At 40.7% G+C, this 21,307-nt stretch overlaps 1 protein-coding gene across 3 annotated transcripts in view; it reads left to right on the top strand.

Moving 5' to 3' along the window:
- Positions 1-21,307, top strand: part of cabin1 (calcineurin binding protein 1) — a 563,877-nt gene that overhangs the window by 50,858 nt on the left and 491,712 nt on the right. For all 3 annotated transcript variants that reach the window (XM_059983285.1, XM_059983287.1, XM_059983286.1), the window contains exons 6-7: positions 14,029-14,158; positions 19,615-19,764. In XM_059983285.1, the coding sequence (XP_059839268.1) occupies positions 14,029-14,158; positions 19,615-19,764 (280 nt within the window). The remainder of the gene's footprint in view (positions 1-14,028; positions 14,159-19,614; positions 19,765-21,307) is intronic.

A 21,307-nucleotide genomic window follows, 5' to 3' on the forward strand; every position in this document is an offset into this window, starting at 1 on the left:
GTGTTAGCAACACAACATTCTAATATTAGTATTCTGTGGCCCAACCTGTAAAGACAAGTGTGCCACCTTCACCACTCTTTTCTATCTTTGTTGCCACGATATGAATTTGGACCCCTAGGTCCCTCTGTTGATCAACGTTCCTTAAAACCTTACCATTTGCTATACATGTTGTACTACAACTCAACTTCTCAGAGTGCATCATCTTGTACTTGCTTGGATTAAATTCCATCTGTCAACCTTCTGCCCAGCTCTGATCTGTACCCTTGGGCAACTTGTGTTGATATACTCTCAACACCACCAATTTTCATGTCATCTGTGATCCCTTTGGACAGAAAAATCCCAGAACTAGTATTTAAAAAAGTGACCTCATATTCTTGTAATAATACTGAAGGAGCCCATTTGGCCTATCATGTCATGTTGGCTTCAAAGTTAGTCATCTCATTTATCCTTTGTTTCTAGTATCCTAGCATCTTATTCTCTCTTACAGCTTGGGCAACTGCTGGTCTTCCATTTTAAAAAAAACCTTGCCCAGGCTTGTGCCCTGGAAACTTTCCAAGGTGTAAATCCATGGTCTATCGAGACTAACGGAGGCCTACACCTACACAATATCTGTATTGTGCCCTGTGAAGAGCTTATGATCTGTATTCTGAACTGAAAATTTTGTGAAGTAAGGGATAACAGAATTCAGCTGAAAACCAGGATGACATGACTTTTTATGTTTGTTCTTTTTAAATATTCATATAATGTTAATAGCATCTAAACTACCCAGTTACTTTATTTCTTTGTTTCTGTATTGATTATATCACCTATTCATACATTTTCTGTTAGCAAAGTTGGAAAATCAAAATGTCCCGGGTGTCAGAGTCATAAAATAATAGAAACTTCTTCCTTCAGAGTAGTGAGCCTCTAGATTTCTTTGTGAGTGAGCCCTGATACTGAGTATATTTAAAAGAATGATCAGTAATTATTTGGATATTAAGTGAATCAGGTTGATCAGAGTTTTCCGGCACCCTTGGTTCTTGAGCCTTGCCGGATCAGTGTTGCGTAATAATAATGGATTGCAGGAGTTGAAAAATGATTATTAATTGCTGTGTACATACATCTACTGATGCTTCTGGACACATCATCAGTGATATTCCTGGAATCATCGGGTGTTTCGGGTCTTTCAACATCATACACTCTTCTCCAGGTGACCCAGCCGGGGCTGATTAGACCCCAGCTTGTGTCCAGATGGCTAGCTACACATGATTCCATGGCTCCCCTCTCTTGAGGCCCTCTCTACCACATTGGTGGTACTGCGGATGGCTCTCCTCTTCCTCTCGCCCTCGATGCCCAAATTGCTGTAGGGTCTGGCTAAGGAATGGGCTGCGAATCCCTTACAACCAACTTCCACTGGGAGACACCTGGCTCCCCATCCAGCCTGCTGGCAGTTGCTAACCAGTCCTGCATACTTGGATAGCTTCCTTTCAAAGGCCTCTTCCATGTGATCTCCCCCTGGGACTGTCCGCTCTAGCATTACCACCTTCCCTTATTTAACCTGAATCAATGTGGTGGTCTTTAGGACCCAGCGGAACCCGGGACTTAATTTAACATGTTCACTGCGTTAGACATTAGGACCCGGTGTAGCTCTGAATCTACGGTGTTTCACTTCACAAAAATAATCACAATCATGATTGAAAATAAGGTGGAGGTAATAAAGTGATCGGAAAGAAGTGAAATGCCATCAGTCATTGGAAAAGCATTAGGCTACAGTCGGTCAATGATCGGAACAATTTTAATGGAGCATGTGAAAGACCCTGCCCCGATGAAAGCTATAATTATTACTTAGCAACACAGTGGTTTAATTATTGAAATACATATGTTTCTTGTGTTTTATATGCATAGAAAGATAAAATATGTACTATATACTAAGAAAAACGTTTGACTAATTTACGCTAAATAATAACGGATGTACCTGTTTCGACTTCAAATCCGACTTAAAGACGGACTCAGGAATGGAACTCATTCATAACCCGGGGACTGCCTGTACTTTTAAGTCATTTCTAGATTACTTATAATACCTAATACAATGTGAATGCTATGTAAATAGTTGTTACACTATATTGTTTAGGGAATAATGACAAGAAAAAATAGTCTGTACATGTTCAAACAACGAGTGCTGGAGAGAACTTCTGGGTTTTCCTGATCCGTGGTTGGTTGAATCCGTGCATGCGGGATCTACGGATAAGGAGGGCCAACTGTAACTCTTTCCTGGTTTACAGACCGTTTTCCTCCACTCACTTTATGTATGGAAATTCCATGGTGCTAAGAAGCCATCCTTCACTATAGTCAGACAGATGTTCTAATTTAAGTTCTTTATGGAACAACTTAGCTTGGTTAATTATCATACCCCCCCCCCGATAAGTTGACTCCATCACTCTGACACTGGTGAAACCATTCAGTCATCACATGGCTTACCCAGAGAAACTCCTTGGTCCAGCTTTTTCAACATTGCAACCTTCTCTTGGATCGATACCACCACTGATACTTGCACTTATCTTAGAAGCCATAGTTAGGGTTAAATTTATATAAAATAAGCACAAATTATTGGGACTGCCACCTAGTGTAATGTAAATAATAAAAAATGGCATGCTTTTGTCAAAATAAATCTCACCACAGCTATCTGCCCAGTAAACTGTGTCTTATAATTTTGTCCAATTTAAAAGAGGCACTGAGCCATCAATTTCGGGAAAAGCGGTGGTCAGCCTGTAATATGGGGTTCGTGCAGGAGGTGGCATTGAGACAAAAGCCCAGCTTTCATCTTGTTGAATGGTAGAACTGGTTGAAGGCTGATGAGCCTTGTTCTGTTTCTGTTGCTTAGAATGGATCTCATAAATGAAAACATTGGGGTGTGTATCAGGAGTTATTGCACCATTATATTATATTGAGGAACACATTACTGCCATCTCAGCACACTCTGAAAAAGATCTCCAATATATCCCGAATGCCTTTGCCAAGGCATATAGGGCCCTGGAGCTTGTTTTGAATATTAAAAGAAAATACAGGTCCTAAATCAGCCATTACCCAACCATCCTGTTACCAGGATTACCTCTCAGTAATGACCATTTAGGCACAGTGAAAATTTCTATTTACTGCAACAATTGTACCAGTGCCCATTAAGAGTACTGTGAGCTGCATTGATTACTATTGTACTTTGAGAGGTTGGTCATGGCTAGAATCAACTCCTGGCTCAGCAAGTTCCTGGACCCACTGCAATTTGCCTATTGCTGCAACAGGTCTCAGCAGATACAATCTCAATGGCTCTTTGCACGGCCTTCAGTCACCTGGACAACTCAAACACCCATGTCAGGATTCAGTTTGTTGACTATAGCTCAGTGTTTTAACACCATCATTCCCACAATCCTGATTGATAAGTTACAGAACCTGGGCTTCTGTACCTTCCTCTGTAATTGGATCCTCTACTTTCTAACCAGAAGACCACAATCTGTGCAGATTGGTAATAGTATCCCCTCTTCGCAGTTGATCAACATTGGCACACCTCAGGCATGTGTGCTTAGCCCACTGCTCTACTTGCTCTACATTCATGACTGTGTGGTTGGGCACAGCTCAAATGCCATCAATAAATTCACAAATTACACAACTGTTGTTGGCAGAATCTCAGATGGAAATGAGAGGGCGTACAGAGAGCCATCAAATGCTCTTCATATGACAAGCCATTCAATCCTGGAATTATTTTCGTGAACTTCCTTTGAATCCACTCCTGTTTCAGCACATCCTTCTAAGATAAGCGGCCCAAAGTTGCTTGTAATACTCAAAGTGAGGTCTCACCAGTGGTTTGGAAAGTCTCAGCATTACATTGAGTCCTGCCGAAGCATTTCGACCTGAAACGTCAACTGTACTTTTTTCCATAGATGTTTCCTGGCCTGCTGAGTTCCTCCCTGCATTTTGTATTTGTTGCTTGGATTTCCAGCATCTGCAGATTTTCTCTTCTCAGCATTACATCCTTGTTTTTATTCTAGCTCTCTTGAAATAAAAAAATTAACCTTTAGAAAATCCTGCACAAGGACTACCAAGTCCCTTTAGGCCTCAGACTTTTGTATTTTTCATTTTCTTCATTTAGAAAATTGTCAACCCTTTCATTTCCTCTACCAAAGTGCTTGACCACGCACTTCCTGACACTGTATTCCATCTACCACTTTTTTGCCCTTTCTCCTAATCTGTCCATCTGTAGCCTCTTTACTTCCTCTAAGCTACCTACCCGTCCATCTATCTTTATATCTTCTGCAATCTCTGCGACAAAGCCATCAATTCCATCTTCTAAATCATTGACTTATTTTGTTAAAATAATCTGTCCCAACACAAACCTCCTGTGGAACACCACTTGTCACCAGCAGCCAGCCAGAAAATGCTCTGTTTATTCCCATTCTTTATAACTATGTAACCATATAACAATTACAGCATGGAAACAGGCCATCTCGGCCCTTCTAGTCCGTGCCGAACGCTTACTCGCACCTAATCCCACTGACCTGCACTTAGCCCATAACCCTCCATTCCTTTCCTGTCCATATACCTATCCAATTTTGCTTTAAATGACAATACCGAAACTGCCTCTACCACTTCTACTGGAAGCTCATTCCACGCAACTACCACTCTCTGAGTAAAGAAATTCCCCCTCATGTTACCCTTAAACTTTTACCCCCTAACTCTCAACTCATGTCCTCTTCCTCTTGTTTGAATCTCCCCTACTCTCAATGGAAAAAGCCTATCCACGTCAACTCTATCCCCCTCTATCAAGTCCCCTCTCAGTCTTCTACGCTCCAAAGAATAAAGACCTAACTTGTTCAATCTTTCCCTGTAACTTAGGTGCTGAAACCCAGGTAACATTCTAGTAAATCTTCTCTGTACTCTCTCTATTTTGTTGACATCTTTCCTATAATTCAGTGACCAGAACTGTACACAATACTCCAAATTTGGCCTCACCAATGCCTTGTACAATTTTAACATTACATCCCAACTCCTATACTCAATGCTCTGATTTATAAAGGCCAGCATACCAAAAGCTTTCTTCACCACCATATCCACATGAGTTTCCACCTTCAGGGAACTATGCATCTTTGCCTCCTGCCAACCAGCCACTGTTTTATCCATGTTAGAATCTTTCTTGTAATACCATGCACTAATAACTTGGTAAGCAGCCTCATGCGTGTCACCTTGTCAAAGGCTGTCTGAAAATCCAAGTACACAATATGAATGGATTCTCCTTTGTCTATCCTGCTTGTTTTTTCATATAATTTCACAGTGAATACTGATGTTAAATACTTCTCAGTTCATTCGCAATTTCCTTGTTCCCCATTGCCACCTCTCCACAGCACTGTTTTCCAGTGATCCGATACCCACTCTTGTCTTTCTTTTTACACTTTATGTATCTGAGGAAACTTTTGGTATCACCTTTAATATTATTGTCTTGCTCATGTTCATGTTCCATCTTTACTTCTTTAGTTGCCTTCTGTTGTTTTTTAAAGTCTTCCCAACCTTCTCTCACTAATTTTTGCTTTATTATGTGTCCTCTTTGGCCTTTATGTTGGTTTTGACTTCTCTTGTTAGCCATGGTTTCCTTTAGAAAACCTCTTCCTCTTTGGGATGTATATATCCTGTGCCTTCCGAATTGATCCCAAATGTTCCAGCCATTGCTGCTGTGGTGTCATCCTTGCCAGTGTTCTTTTCCAATCAACTTTGGCCAACTCACTTCTCATACCATTGTAATTCCCTTACTCCACTGTAATACTAATACATCTGACCTTATCAGGGTGAATTCGATCATACTATGGTTGTTGCCACTAAGGGTTCTTTTACCTTAAGCTCTCTAATCAATTCTGGTTCATTGCATAGCTCCCAATCCAGAATAGCTGATCCCCTAGTGGGCTTAACCACAAGCTGCTCTAAAAGTTCATCTCGTAGGCCTTGGAATCCAGCCGCAACCTGATTTTTCCAATCTATCTGCCTATTGAAATCCCCTTTCACTATTGTAACATTGCCCTTTTGGCATGTGTTTTCTATCTCCTATTCTAATTTGTAGACCACGTCCTTACTGCTTTTTGGGGATGTGTATATATCTCTTATCAGGGTCTTTTTTACCCTTGCAGTTCCTTAGCTCTACCTGCAATGCTTTAACACTTTCTGACCCTATGTCATCTCTTTTTAATGATTTGATTTCATTTTTTTTAACCAACAGAGCAATGCCACTCCCTGTGCCTTCCTGCCTGTCCTTTTGATACAATGTGTATCTTTGAACATTGCTCCCAGCTATAAGCTTCTTTTAGCCATGCATCAGTGATGCCTAGAATATCATACACTCCAATCTGCAACTGTGCTACAAGTTCATCTACCTAATTGTGTATTCTGTGCATTCAAATATAATGCCTTCAGCCCTGTCTTCACCCTTTTAGATTTTGTCCAGCTTTTACGTTGCAGCTTGTCCTGTTGACTTCAGTTTTGCCCTCTCCTCACTACATATTGCACTGTAAGCTAGCATGCCCTTGCTAACATCTCCTCACACTGGAACACCCAGTTTCATGAAGAACATGTTGCAGCTTTCACTCTTGTTGCAATTCTACCTGACCTCAGTGTTGTGAAGGATGGACCTAACCTTGTTGCCACGCAAAGTTCCTTTCAGTTGGGCTTTACTGTACTGTTTGCCCTTTGTAGAAAAGTCTCTATGGAAAACCAGCCTTTGGCCATGTCCACTAAGTAGGTCAGCATGGAAAGTTCAGCAGGGAGGATAGGGAGCGACATGATGGATTCTGCAGGATGATTTCTCAAGCAGACTCTCAGTTGCTTGGCTGAATTCCTCTTCACCAGGACTCACCAAGACCTTGCTTGGCTGGTAACAGGAAGGACCCTACCATCAGAGACTTCCTGTACAGTTAGTCTCACACTCACTGCATGGAGTCCTCAAGTTGGTGGCAGTGTGGATGAGGTAATTTTCCACTTTGTGGTGCATTGTGCATTTGCCAAGGTCTGGAAAAGGATGCAAGGGTCTCGGCCCGAAACGTTGGCTACTCTTTTCTCACGGATGCTGCCTGAACTGCTGAGTTCTTCCAGCATTGTGTTCGTATTCTGCAAAGTTCTTTAGAAGCTTGTCCTGAGCACTCCTTTGTTTGTACACCAACACAGATGGACACTGCTGGAGGATCATTAGTTCAGTGTAAGCTATACCATCATCTGCATTAAACTGAGTCTTCCAGAGTGAGGAGATGTCTGCTGCCACCAAAGTGCAGATGTATATGCTGATGGACAAACTGAAGCATGGTGAACCATGGCAAAGGGGAAGACCACACTTCACATTGAGGGTCTGCACCCTATGTTCATCGGTGTGTTGCTTGAGAAAAGAATGAACTAATGGCATGGTGAAGGCAAAATTGAGCAGTGATTCTATTTACTGGGTGTATTATGAATAATGTACATCTTGAAATAAAAGGACACTATGGTCTCCCTTATCATCATGGACATTCTTTTCTCCCATGTTTTCCAGTGTACAGCTCTTGTTCAGAAATTTCTCCACAGTTATATTTACTAGTGCTTCCCCAACTACAGTCCACACTCACTGTCCCGGTGAGTTTGAAGCTCTGAGCCCAGAGTCCAGCACCCAGCATTTTCATGCTGAGTGGCCACAGTGCTCTCCTCAGTCCAACCAACTCCAGCCCTCATAGGCAGCTTCTGCATTTTTAACTATGTGGCAATGAATCAGATTTCAGCATCTACAGTCTCTTGTGTGTCTGTATGGCAATGAATCCACTATTAATTTACAGGGAAATAAATAAATACAATAGATTTTATGAAAAACTATATGTGAACTAAGACTGACAAACAACCAGTGTCTAAAAGAAGGCGAACTGTAGAAATACTAAAAAACAAATACAGTACATTGGGCTGTCGATAAATTGGGGTCAGATTTGAGACAAATGTTCGAACACTTTAGTGTCTGCTCCAATTTCTATTTGATGAGTTTTTTTGTGCAAATGAACCCTTAAAATGTAAATGAGCCTCATGACTGACGTTGGCAAAAAAACTTGTTACCTTTCAAGAACTGCACACCAAGTGCAAGGCACTGAAGGGTCTCGATGAAGAAGGAATACAGACTGAATTTTATGTCGTATAGTACACTGACTGGATAAAGAATGCTGTAAGAAAAAGTAAAACTGAGCAGAGGATGAGATACTAACACCAAAAGGAATGACCTGAAAAAATCTGAGATTGGAGAAGGTGCACTTGCTCGATATGATAGCTAAAGCCTGCCCAAGCATAGTTTTATTGAAAGAATGTCTTGTGCAGAAAATTGGAAGCTTTGCAGCAATGGCTGACAGCTTTAGTCCTAATGAAAGCTTTTTTTTGCTGTTTGAATTGTGACATCTGGCTGACTGGCAGAAATGTATTCATGAGTTTAATCCCACTAATATCTTTAATGTAGGTGAAACTGCCCTCTCCCGTAGATGCATGCTGGGTAAAGTATACTGTGCCAAGCCACTGTTGGTACTCAGCAGACAAAAGATTATTGCTGTAGATATGTCCAGAACAAAAATAAATCATGGCTTATTACTCATCAACAGTTGAGGATGGCCAAGATGCTTTCACTATATCAAGCATTTACTAGTCATCTCATGCATTCAGCAACTCAGTCCCCAGGTGCTGTTCCACTAGCACAAGATTGCTTGTGGAAGATTGCTCAGCTTTTCTTGAGTCCAGGGACTAAAAGTCACTCAAAGTAAATTTATTATCAAAATATATACAGTATATATCTCCATATACTACTCTGTTTCATTTTCTTGTAGACATTTACAGGAAAATAAAGAAATACAATCCATTTCATGAAAAACTATACATGAACAAAGATTGACAAGCAACCAGTGTCCAAAAGACGACAAACTGTAGAAATACAAAACAAATACAGTGGATTGGGCCGTCGATCAATCGGGGCTGGATTTGAGTCAAATCCTGAAGACAAAACTAATCGAGGAAAATGCCAGAATTCCTTGGAACAGGAGACCGTTGTCAAACAGTTTCAAACTAGCGTCAGTTGTGTACACTTGTGTTTGGTCATTAGACACTACACTATGATTAGATTAGATTCAATTTTATTGTCATTGTGCCGAGTACAGATACAAAGCCAATGAAATGCAGTTAGCATCTAACCAGAGATGCAAAGAATAGTGTTATTTACAAAATAACTGCAAATAAAAAATAAGTGCCACAGCACACAAATATAAAAGTACTGAGACAGTACAATGTGGGTGCAATACTGCTTAGCGCTGTGACGTGAGGTTCAGCAGGGTCACAGCCTCAGGGAAAAAGCTCTTCCTGTGCCTGCTGGTGCGGGAGTGGAAGCTCCTGTAGCACCTACTGGAGGAGAGTAAAAAGTCCATGGTTAGGGTGAGATGCATCCTTGATAATGCTTTTCACTCTGCCCAGGCAGCGTTTATGGTAGATGTTCTCAATGGTGGGCAATTGGGTGCTGATAATCTGCTGGGCAGTTTTCACCTTAGTCTTCTGGGTGTTAAGGGCCAGGTTACTGTCGGCACACCACGTGGCCAGATGCTGGACCTCGTTCCTGTAGGCCGTCCCGTCATCCCCTCTGATCAGGCCAACCACCATGGTGTCATCTGCGAACTTGATTATGGAGTTGGAACCATGTACAGGAACGCAGTCATAGGTGAAAAGGGAGTACAGAAGAGGGTTCAGCACACAGCCTTGAGGCACACCGGTGTTCAGGGTGAGAGTGGAGGAGGAGAGGCTGTCTAACTTAACAGATTGTATGGTGAGAACAGTTTTTATTTAGCATTAGTTGCATGTGTTTGTGTCTTTGTCACTGATAGCTGGTGAGAAATGAGCAGTAACTGTTTTGCTCACTGCAGTTTCAAGTACCGTAAATTCCGGACTATAAGCCGCTACTTTTTTCCCACGCTTTGAACACTGCGGCCTATACTACGGTGCGGCTAATGCATGTTTTTTTTTCATGCCGCCAAAAACATTTTGCCTCGTAACAGTAGACCAATAAAATTGATGAGTAGTTCACAGAGGTCCAATGAAATTGTGCAATAAATCAAGCGCACTTTCACAATTAAATTATTGTAAATCAGTCATTTGTACTCACCCTCATCAACATGGAAAACACTCGAAGAAAAGCATATGATGCAGCTTTTAAGTTAAAGGTGATCAATCTGGCGGTTGAAGAAGGAAATCGAGCTGCTGCACATAATCTTGGCATAAATGAATGGATGGTGAGACGGTGGAGACGCCAGCGTGAAGAACTGAGTCAATGCAAAAAGACGACAAAAGCTTTCAGAGGTAATCATAGCAGATGGCCTGAACTTGAAAACTTTCTTGAAGACTGGGTTAACACACAGAGAGCAGGCGGCCGCGGTGTTTCCACCGTGCAGATCAGACTGAAGGCTAAAGCAATCGCCACCAAAATGAAAATCGAAGATTTTAGAGGTGGGCCATCGTGGTGTTTTAGATTTATGAGACGAAAAGGCCTGTCCGTCAGGGTACGCACGACTCTGTGTCAGCAGCTCCCTCCCGACCACGAGGAAAAACTTGCTAACTTCCGCACATTCACTCAAACAAAGATAGCGGAGAATTCCATCGGGCCAGATGATATCATAAATATGGATGAAGTACCTTTGATGTTTGACCTGCCTCTCACTCGGACTGTTAATAAAAAAGGTGACTCGTCCATCACACTGAAAACATGAGAGAACGCATTTTACTTGTATTCTGAGCTGCACAGCATCCGGACTAAAGCTTCCACCGATGGTGATTTTTAAGCAGCTGACAATGAAAGTTCAGTGAAAGCTGCCATCAAGAGTACAAACTCAATTCCAGCTGTGATTCCTGGGGGCACCACTAAGTATTTGCAGCCACTGGACATCAGCGTGAACCGGGCATTTAAAGTGGCACTGCGCGTTGAGTGGGAGGCTTGGATGACGAGCGGCGAGAAATCCTTTACCAAAACAGGACGCATGCGAAGAGCATCTTTAACTCAAGTCTGCCAGTGGATCCTAAATGCGTGGAGCGGTGTCACAACTTCCACCATCACCAGCGGTTTTTGAAAGGCTGGACTGCTGCGTGATGAAGAGGACCGCGTGCGTCCAAGTGAGAGCAACAACGAAGAGACTGAAGTGAGTGACGAGATCCTTAGGTTTTATTCAATTTGGATACTGAAGGACTTTGATGGTTTTAGTGCGCAAGAGGAAGATGAAGAAGGCGATCAATAACTTTTCCTGGTAGGCTGCAGTGTATATATTTTTTTTTACCAGACGTTAGGAGATATTGGAATGTTGTTCGTGCACTGTTCAGTAAAAAAGTATACGCAACGTAATTTGTGTGTTACCGTTACGTATGTATATTTAAAAGTAGCTGTGTTACAGGCACTGTTCGAAAAAAAGCATTTGCAATATATATTTGTTTATGTTACCATACGGATTTAATTAAAAGTTTAAAAAATCCTCACATGTAATATCTTTCTGTGTAAATATCTCATATTACAACGTGGGACACCTGCGGCTTAAAATCCGGTGTGGCTTGTACAAGTACAAAATTGATTTTCTTTCTAAAATTAGAGCGTGCGGCTTTTAATCAGGTGCGCTCTGTAGTCCGGAATCTATGGTATACAGGCTTAGAGATGCCCAAAAAACTGCCGACAATGAAAATTAAAATAATTTCACTACTTCAATTTAGGAACTATGAAGAATTTGAAGTTATTGACAATTGTCTTTAATGTTACCATGAAAATAAACATTTGGAGGATGTAATCATTGAAAGCATTGTCTGAAGGCAGTCCAGTATCTACATTAGGTGTCTGCGCTGATTTTGTTCATTTACAGCCAATCAGAAGAACATAGCAGTGTTCACTGGATAATTTCCTCCAATAACTATTAGGAACTAATACACAGTTTCAAGTACTGTAGTAGTATTGATAGTGTTCTAATTTATTCTGTATTTCATTGAAATATATGATTTGTTACTCAGTTAAGCCTCAGTTTGTCTTTTTTAAAATAAATTTTTAATTATTTCCATGAAACTTTGGTAAGTTGGGGAGCTGCTAATTGGGCCAAAATGTACTTGTCCTGATGTGACTTGGTTATCCAGAATCCACTGTAATAATAATGCTAAATACATAAGTAATAAATAGTATCTAGAATACAAGTTGAAAATGAGTCCATAGGTTGTGAATCAGTTCAGTGTTGTGGTGAGTGAACTTATCCATGATGGTTCAGAAGCCCGATGGTTGAAGAGTTATAACTGCTCCTGACCTTTGTGGTGTGGGATCTAAGGCGCTTGTACATCTTTCCTGTTGGCAGCAGTGAGAAGAGAGCATGGCTTGGATGATAGGGTCCTTGATAGTAGATTCTGCCTTCTTTTGGCAGTGCTCTTTGTAAAAGTTCTCATTAGTGGTGAAGCATTTTCTGTGATGGATTGGGCTATGCCCACTACTTTTTGTATACTTCCATTCAAAGGTATTGATGTTTCTATACAGGCTCTGATACAACCAGTCAGGATACTCTTCACTGACCTTTATAGAAGTTTGCCAAAATTTTAGAAGACGTGCTGAATCTGCAAACTTCTAAGGAAGTTGAGGTGCTACCATGCCTTCTTTGTAATGATACTTACGTTCTGGTCTAGGGGCAGATCCTCTGAAATGGCAATGCCAAGGAATTAAAAGCCTATTAATGAGAACTGGCTCATGGACCTAGAGTTTCTTCCTCCTGTAGTAAATAATCAGCTCTTTGGTATTGCTGACATTGAGTGAGAGGTGGTGTTGTGGCAATCTCCCTCCTTATATACTGATTCATCACCACCTTTGATTCGGCTGACAACAGTGATGTCCTCAGCAAGCTTAAGTATGGCATTGGAGCAGTGCTCAGCTACGTAGTCATAATTGTAAATTGAGTAGAGTCATTGGACTCTGATTTATGTATAAATCTATGATTTATATATTAAAAAAATTATTGCAAGATGCCTATCCTTTAATGTGCATTTGCTCAAGCAGTGAACTTCCTGAAGAAAAACTGGGATACATTTAAAGTGGGAAATAAGACAGAATTGCTCCATGTATATTTTTGTTTGAAGTAATGATAACAATATATTTTCACCATGTGAAATTACAGTAGATCACACTGATCCTGAACTCTTCCTAAAATTAGGAATATGGAATAGAGAATTATTGGCTACTGCAGTTGTCATCAATGATCCTGTAAATAATGTTGTAACTTTGTAAAGGGATAGCATTAAGGGAGCAGTTACCAAGGCAGCAGCTGAGTAGCCATGTATCACCAGTGCTGAGTAGTAAAATTATTTATACTCATTGCTTGCCCATTTTCAACTGGATGCCTTCAAAAAGCATGAGCTACTGGAACAGTTTTCCTGTCTTGTAGAGGAGAAAACATTGAAAACATTTTTCAAAATTAATTGATTGTTAGAATGGTTACTAGTGTCGGGTTTTAAAGTGTTTTGAGTTTGTATTTTTGGTGTATGTATTCATGGTGGACTGCTGATATTGGGATCATTGATTAAGGACTCTTCCACAGATTGAATTGTATGGAATTGGTTACATGCCAACATCATAAGCCTTGAAGATAAATTGATGTTGCAACATTATATTATCAACATACCCTAGCCAAGGTCTAACTTTACTTTTGGCAGGCAATGTTGACTATCTGTTATGTGGACAAAGTTATATGTGGGCTCAGAAGCATTGATTTAAATGGTTAGGACTGTACATGCCAACAGCACATTGCTAGTTTAATTCGCTTTCCACTGTAGAATAATTTCAACACAATCTGTTTTTGCAGAATACTGTGGTTAGTTTGTAAGTGATTCAAAGCCAAAAGGCTTTGTAGTTTAACCTGAGGTTTGAAACTTTGTAGGTGGATCATTATAGCCACTGAAATGTCTCTGATACTTGGAGGTGGGTTAGCAAACCATGCGCTATTTAAAACAACGTATGTGAAACCTCATTGTTTCTCATTTCAGATTGTCTTTATTACATATGCAAAGCTTTGGAGAAAGATTGCCGGTACAGTAAGGGCCTAGTTTTGAAAGAGAAGATTTTTGAAGAGCAGCCTTGCTTGAGGAAGGATTCTTTTCGTATGTTCTTGAAATGGTAAGTAGCAACACAAACAAAATTTCAGTTTAATTCTAACTTGCTGATAGTAGCGGACAAAATTATGATCTCACTGTGGTAGATCCATTTTCGGAACCAGATATAATGTTTCATAATTATATTTTTGAAAACTATAGGCAATGTAATGGAGGTAAATTGAGGATTAACTAATTGGAAATGGGTGTGCAAGGTGGTAAAGGGAGTTGGAAATCAGCACGAGAGATTGATAGCAAAGGATAATAAAACAGCAGGATGATGGATAACAAGGAAAAGGTAGAGAAAAATAAAAGATGAGGAAAATGGATAGCAATGAAAATGAGACAGTAAATGAAGCAGTTCGGAATTTGTAGTGCACATGAGCAGTGAGGTGTGGAGCTGGCATATTATTGAAATTGGTTGCAGAGCAGAGGAAGAAAAATTGATGGGGTAAAGTGGTTGCAATAGTTTTAAAAATGAGTTATGTTACAAGAATGGGGGAGAAACAACGTTATGTTAACAATGAAGAGATGGGGAATCAGAAGAAGGGAGAAGGCAGTGAATGACTCGGCAAGGATGAAGAGTGTGCATATATGCTAAAGAGAGAATGACAGCAATGGAGAGGAAAGCTATAAGAATTGAGGTGGTAAATATTCCAACTATAAAATGGAGAGGGTAAGCTAAATTGAAAACAGTGACTTTGTTGGATCTTTTAAATAGAGTATGACTGTAATACACTTAAATAACTTCATATGTTTCAGGATTGTTGCATCCTTTGCATCCTGTTTGAAGACAAATTTAAGTTCTTCTTTTGCAGCTTTTAAATATTTGGTGAATATTTTTGATTTCTCTATTTTTAAACCCAGACACTACAAGATATTCTTGCAGGAAGACTGCCCTCTTATATGCCTGTTGTGCACATAATTTGGCTCTTTCTAAATATAGCAGGTGTTTGTTGTACTTGGTAATTATATAGTTTTCTTCAGTGAAATGTTTTCAGTTTTAATTTTGGCACTTGTTACCCTACAGCAATGAGTGTTTGTCTTGTAATGAAGGAGTTGGTTTATAGAATAATAGAATTATGTAGCACAGAGCAAGGCTATTTCTGTATAATCTCTGCCTGAAATTGCTTTTTGAAATAATTATCTGAATAAACCAAATCCCCAGGCTTTTTCCATGTAGACCTTTCCCTTTTGAGCTTGTCCAGTTGGTTGTATGAAAGGTTTTTTTATTGATATTTTCCAATTTAATACACTGCAGGATCATCTTTTTATCATGTCCCCTCTGATTCTGTTGACAGTTACCTTAAATTGTGTCTTTTGTTGCCAATCCTTCTGACTGTGGAAACATTAACATATTTCATCAAAAACTTCAAACTGTTATAGACAATAGACAATAGGTGCAGAAGTAGACCATTTGGCCCTTCGAGCCTGCACTGCCATTTTGAGATCATGGCTGATCATCTACTATCAATACCCGGTTCCTGCCTTGTCCCCATATCCCTTGATTCCCCTATCCATAAGATAACTATCTAGCTCCTTCTTGAAAACATCCAAAGAATTGGCCTCCACTGTCTTCCGAGGCAGTGCATTCCAGACCCCCACAACTCTCTGGGAGAAGAAATTTTTCCTTAACTCTGTCCTAGATGACCTACCCCTTATTCTCAAACCATGCCCTCTGGTACTGGACTCTCCCAGCATCTGGAACATATTTCCTGCCTCTATCTTGTCCAATCCCTTAATAATCTTTTATGTTTCAATCAGATCCCCTCTCAATCTCCTTAATTCCAGCGTGTACAAGCCCAGTCTCTCTAACCTCTCTGCGTAAGACAGTCTGGACATCCCAGGAATTAACCTCGTGAATCTACGCTGCACTTCCTCTACAGCCAGGATGTCCTTCCTTAACCCTGGAGACCAAAACTGTACACAATACTCCAGGTGTGGTCTCACCAGGGCCCTGTACAAATGCAAGAGGATTTTCTTGCTCTTGTACTCAATTCCCTTTGTAATAAAGGCCGACATTCCATTAGCCTTCTTCACTGCCTGCTGCACTTGCTCATTCACCTTCAGTGACTGATGAACAAGGACTCCTAGATCTCTTTGTATTTCTCCCTTACCTAACTCTACACTGTTCAGATAATAATCTGCCTTCTTGTTCTTACTCCCAAAGTGGATAACCTCACACTTTTTCACATTAAACGTCATCTGCCAAGTATCTGCCCACTCACCCAGCCTATCCAAGTCACCCTGAATTCTCCTAACCTCCTCATCATGTCACACTGCCACCCAGCTTAGTATCATCAGCAAATTTGCTGATGTTATTCTCAATGCCTTCATCTAAATCTTTGATGTAAATCGTAAACAGCTGTGGTTCCTATACTGAGCCCTGTGGCACCCCACTAGTCACCACCTGCCATTCCGAGAAACACCCATTCACCGCTACCCTTTGCTTTCTATCTGCCAACCAGTTTTCTATCCATGTCAATGTCTTCCCCACAATGCCATGAGCTTTGATTTTACCCACCAATCTCCTATGTGGAACCTTATCAAACGCCTTCTGAAAATCGAGGTACACTACATCCACTGGATCTCCCTTGTCTAACTTCCTGGTTACATCCTCGAAAAACTCCAATAGATTAGTCAAGCATGATTTAGCCTTGGTAAATCCATGCTGGCTCGGCCCAATCCTATCACTGCTATCTAGATATGCCACTGTTTCATCTTTAATAATGGACTCTAGCATCTTCCCCACCACCGATGTCAAGCTGACAGGTCGATAGTTCCCTGTTTTCTCCCTCCCTCCTTTCTTAAAAAGTGGGATAACATTAGCTGTTCTCCAATCCTCAGGAACTGATCCTGAATCTAAGGAACATTGGAAAATGATTACCAATACATCCGCAATTTCCAGGGCTGCCTCCTTTAGTACCCTAGGATGCAGACCATCTGGACCTGGGGATTTGTCAGCCTTCAGTCCCATCAGTCTACTCATCACCGATTCCTTCCCAATGCCAGTCTGTTTCATTTCCACTGTTACCCTATGTCCTTGGCCCATCCATACATCTGGGAGATTGCTTGTGTCTTCCTTAGAGAAGGCAGATCTAAAGTGCTTATTAAATTCTTCTGCCATTGCTCTGTTTCCCATAACAATTTCACCCAATTCATTCTTCAAGGGTCCAACATTGTTCTTAACTATCTTCTTTCTCTTCACATACCTAAAAATGCTTTTGCTATCCTTCTTTATATTCCTGGCTAGCTTGCGTTGATATCTCATTTTTTCTCCCCGTATTGCCTTTTTAGTTAAGTTCTGTTGTTCCTTAAAAATTTCTCAATCATCTGTCCTCCCACTCACCTTATCTCTGTCATACTTCCTTTTTTTTAATGCTATGCAATCTCTGACTTCCATTGTCAACCACTGTGGCCCCTTTCTCCCCTTTGAATCCTTCCTTCTCCGGGGGATGAACTGATTTTGCACCTTGTGTATTATTCCCAAGAATACCTGCCATTGCTGTTCCACTGTCTTTTCTGCTAGGATATCCATCCAGTTAACTTTGGCCAGCTCCTCCCTCATGGCTCCATAGTCTCCCCTGTTCAACTGCAACACTGACTCCTCTGAGCTACCCTTATCCTTTTCGAATTGCAGATAAAAACTTAACATATTATGATCACTACCTCCTAATGGCTCCTTTATTTCAAGATCGCTTATCAACTCCTGTTCATTACGTAACACTAAATCCAGAATAGCTTTGTCCCTGGTCGGCTCTCGTACAAGCTGTTCCAAGAATGCATCCTGTAGGCACTCTACAAACTCCCTATCCTGGGGTCCAGCACCAACCTGATTCTCCCAGTTCACCTGCATGTTGAAATCCCCCATAACTACTGCAGCATTACCTTTGCCACATGCCAATGCTAACCCCCTATTCAACTTGCACCCAACATCCATGCTACTGTTTGGTGGCCTGTAGACAACACCCATTAGGGTCTTTTTGCCTTTACTGTTCCTCAGTTCTATCCACACAGACTCCTCTTCTCCTGATCCTATGATCCTATGATCCTAGGATCCTGATCCTATGCAAAGGACTGAATCTCATTCCTCACCAACAGGGTCACCCCCACCCCCTCTGCCCACATTTCTGTCCCTACAATAGCACGTATACCCATGTACATTCATTTCCCAGGTCTGATCTCCCTGCAGCCATGTCTCCGTTATCCCAACAACATCATAGTTACTCATTCGTACCTGAGCTTCAAGCTCATCGGCCTTATTTCTGACACTTTGTGCATTCAGATATAGAATTTTTAGCCCATTTCTCCTCTCTCTGTTTGAATCGCTGCCTATCATGCTTAACCCAATTGTTAATCTCTAACAAATCCTAACTTCACCATCTTTGCACAAAAAGAAATATTCACATTGTCTAGTCACTATGAAACTTAAAAGTTTCATCCTTGGTAATCCCTTGTTGATCCCTTCCACACATGCTGTAAAAGCCCTAGACAATTTATAAAGTGTGGTGTCCAGAATTAGATACAATTCAATATCAGCCATCACCTGAGGCTAAACTTTTTTTCCCCTCTGTTCTTTTATTTGCAAAGTCAATAAAGTCTTTTTAACAAATTTATTAACAGATTTTATTAAAAAATATCATAATATATCTAATCAGTGTCAACAATCTTTGTGAAAACTGTCGAGGCCTGCAATTTCTCATCCTATGAAAACAATAATTGTAGTGTTTATTATGTAGTGTGCATATTCTTTGTTGCAAAAGGAATCCCTTCACAATTCTTGTTTTATATTTCCCCAGCTCACCCATGTGAATGTCATCACCTTGCTGCATTCTGTGTTTGTATGTTTCTGCAAAAAAAAAACCCTTGCCTGTTCATCACTTATTTTAAATAGAGCACTAACTGCTGAGTGATCATTCCATATTTCTAATGAGTATTGAGGATGGGCCTTGCTGCAGATCAGAACACTAACGTTTAAAAACATTTTCAGAAGCAGCTGTTTTCTGCCTTTGGTTTGTGATTCAATTTTTATTGCTCAACCTCCACCCCTCTCATCCAGTTAGCTGTATTGTGTGGCAAGTCTGTCAAACGGCTTTTAACAATATCAGCCGTGTCATCTTTCAATTTTTTCGATTGCTTTAACAAGCCACATTTTAACTTTGGTTATTGCAATTTAATTTGGATGCATTTCTGGAGCGAGAAGGAGAAGGAATAAAAAAAAAGATGAATTCTGTACAGATGAATAACTATAATTTGTGCCTATTTTTGTCAAAAGCACCTCCAGTATGTTGAGATCTAACTGTATGTTGAGATCTTGCACATGGGATATAATCTTAAAGTGAGGAAGTTCAGTTGGCCTTTCTCTTCTTGTCTGATCTTAATTCAAAACAATGCACAAAAGGACTGAAAGTCAGTTTGTGCTGCAATAGTTACAAGTTTTCACTTTAACATTTGCTTAATTTGTGCTCTCTTTGTGGTTAGTGACATGTCCATTCATGCTTTGGATGTGGATCCAGCTGAGGCTCGGGCTGTGATTCAGGAAGCACTTGAGCTACGCAGGAGTAAACAGGCTTTGGCAGTTCAAGAGGAAGAGCCGTGTCTTCAGCTAGCACAACCAATCTCTCAATTCACGTATGTAACCAATGCAGTCTACTGGCATGTTTAATCCCTATCTGGTCTATTTTCATCTACCATGTGTTTTGAGCAAAAGGGTATTTCTATAGATTCCTTTATCATCAAGAAAGTAAATAATCTGCAATTAAGTAATTGTAAGACTAGATGAAGTTAGAACATATCTTGACAGTATTATATAATGACCATAACTAATTAAATACTTTAAATTTTGGTGCCTTCCATCAACATCCTAAATTTCTGTAATTGAGATCATGTTGCAATTCTCTGAGAGGCATTATGAATGAAATGGATAGAGCTAAAGAACGCTACAGTACAGAAATAGGCCCTTTGACTATTTGCTTAGTCCCATTGACCTGCACCCAGTCCAAAGCCCTCCATAATCCTCCCGTCCATATACCTATCCAAATTTCTCATGTTGAAGTCGAAAGTGAACCTATCAGCTTACGCTTGCAGCTCTTTCCACACTGTCACCACTCTCTCAGTGAAGAGGTACCCCCTCATATTCCCCTTAAACATTTTAGCTTTCACACTTAACCCATGACCTCAAGTTTTAATCTCAGTAGAAAAAGCCTTCTTGCATTTTCCCTATCTGTACCCCTCATAATTTTGTATACATCTATCAAATCTCTCCTCATTCTCCTCTGCTCTGGGGAATAAAGTCTTCAGCCGTTCAACCTTTCCATAAAACTCAGGTCCTGAAGTCCTGGTAGCATCCTTGTAAACTTTCTCTGCACTCTTTTAACCTTGCTTACAAGTTTCCTATAGGTAAATTACCAGCACTGCATACAATACTCCAAATTAGCCTTCACTAAAGCATACAAAACTTCAACATAACATCTTAACTCCTGTACTGAGTACTTTTCTTTATGAAGACCAATGTGCCAGAAGGTCTCTTTATGACCTTATCTACTTTCGAAGTCAGTTTCAAGGAATTATAGATCTGTATTCTACTGTGCTCCTCAGTGCCCCTTTATTTACTGTGGAAGTCCTACCCTGCTTTGTCCTTCCAAAGTGCAACACTTCACTGTTGTCTGTCATTTTTCAATTAATTCATCTGGTTGGTCCAGATCCCATTGTAGGCTTTGATAAGCCTTCCTCACTGTCCACTACACACCTAATCTTGGTGTTGTCTGGAAATTTGCTGATCCAGTGGTCGTGGAGGGGTCGTGACTGTCACATACCAGCACTGCTCATTACCTGGTCGAAAGACACGCCACCTGCCAATCAAGATTTGACCCCTCCTTGCCCATCAGTGCACACCTAACCATTGCCCCTTTAATTAGCCTTGTACTTGGCCTCTGGCAGTTGGCCTTTGTAATCAGCTTAACTCTGCTGGCACTGAGCCATTGGCCTTCCTGTGAATCACCTTGGTGGGATCCTCTGGCCTTGCTGCACTATAAAGGGTGCCAAATGTGCTGGACGTTTTTCTCTTTTTTGCATTCCCCAAGGGACCACCCTGCTTCATTCCAGGCCAAGTAGTGGCACTGGAGAAGCTATTGGTGAGTTGTGCATTGAATAGAGTTGGGAGCGTTGATAATTG

This window comes from Hypanus sabinus, chromosome 10 (genome assembly GCF_030144855.1).
Source record: "Hypanus sabinus isolate sHypSab1 chromosome 10, sHypSab1.hap1, whole genome shotgun sequence".
NCBI lineage: Eukaryota > Metazoa > Chordata > Chondrichthyes > Myliobatiformes > Dasyatidae > Hypanus > Hypanus sabinus.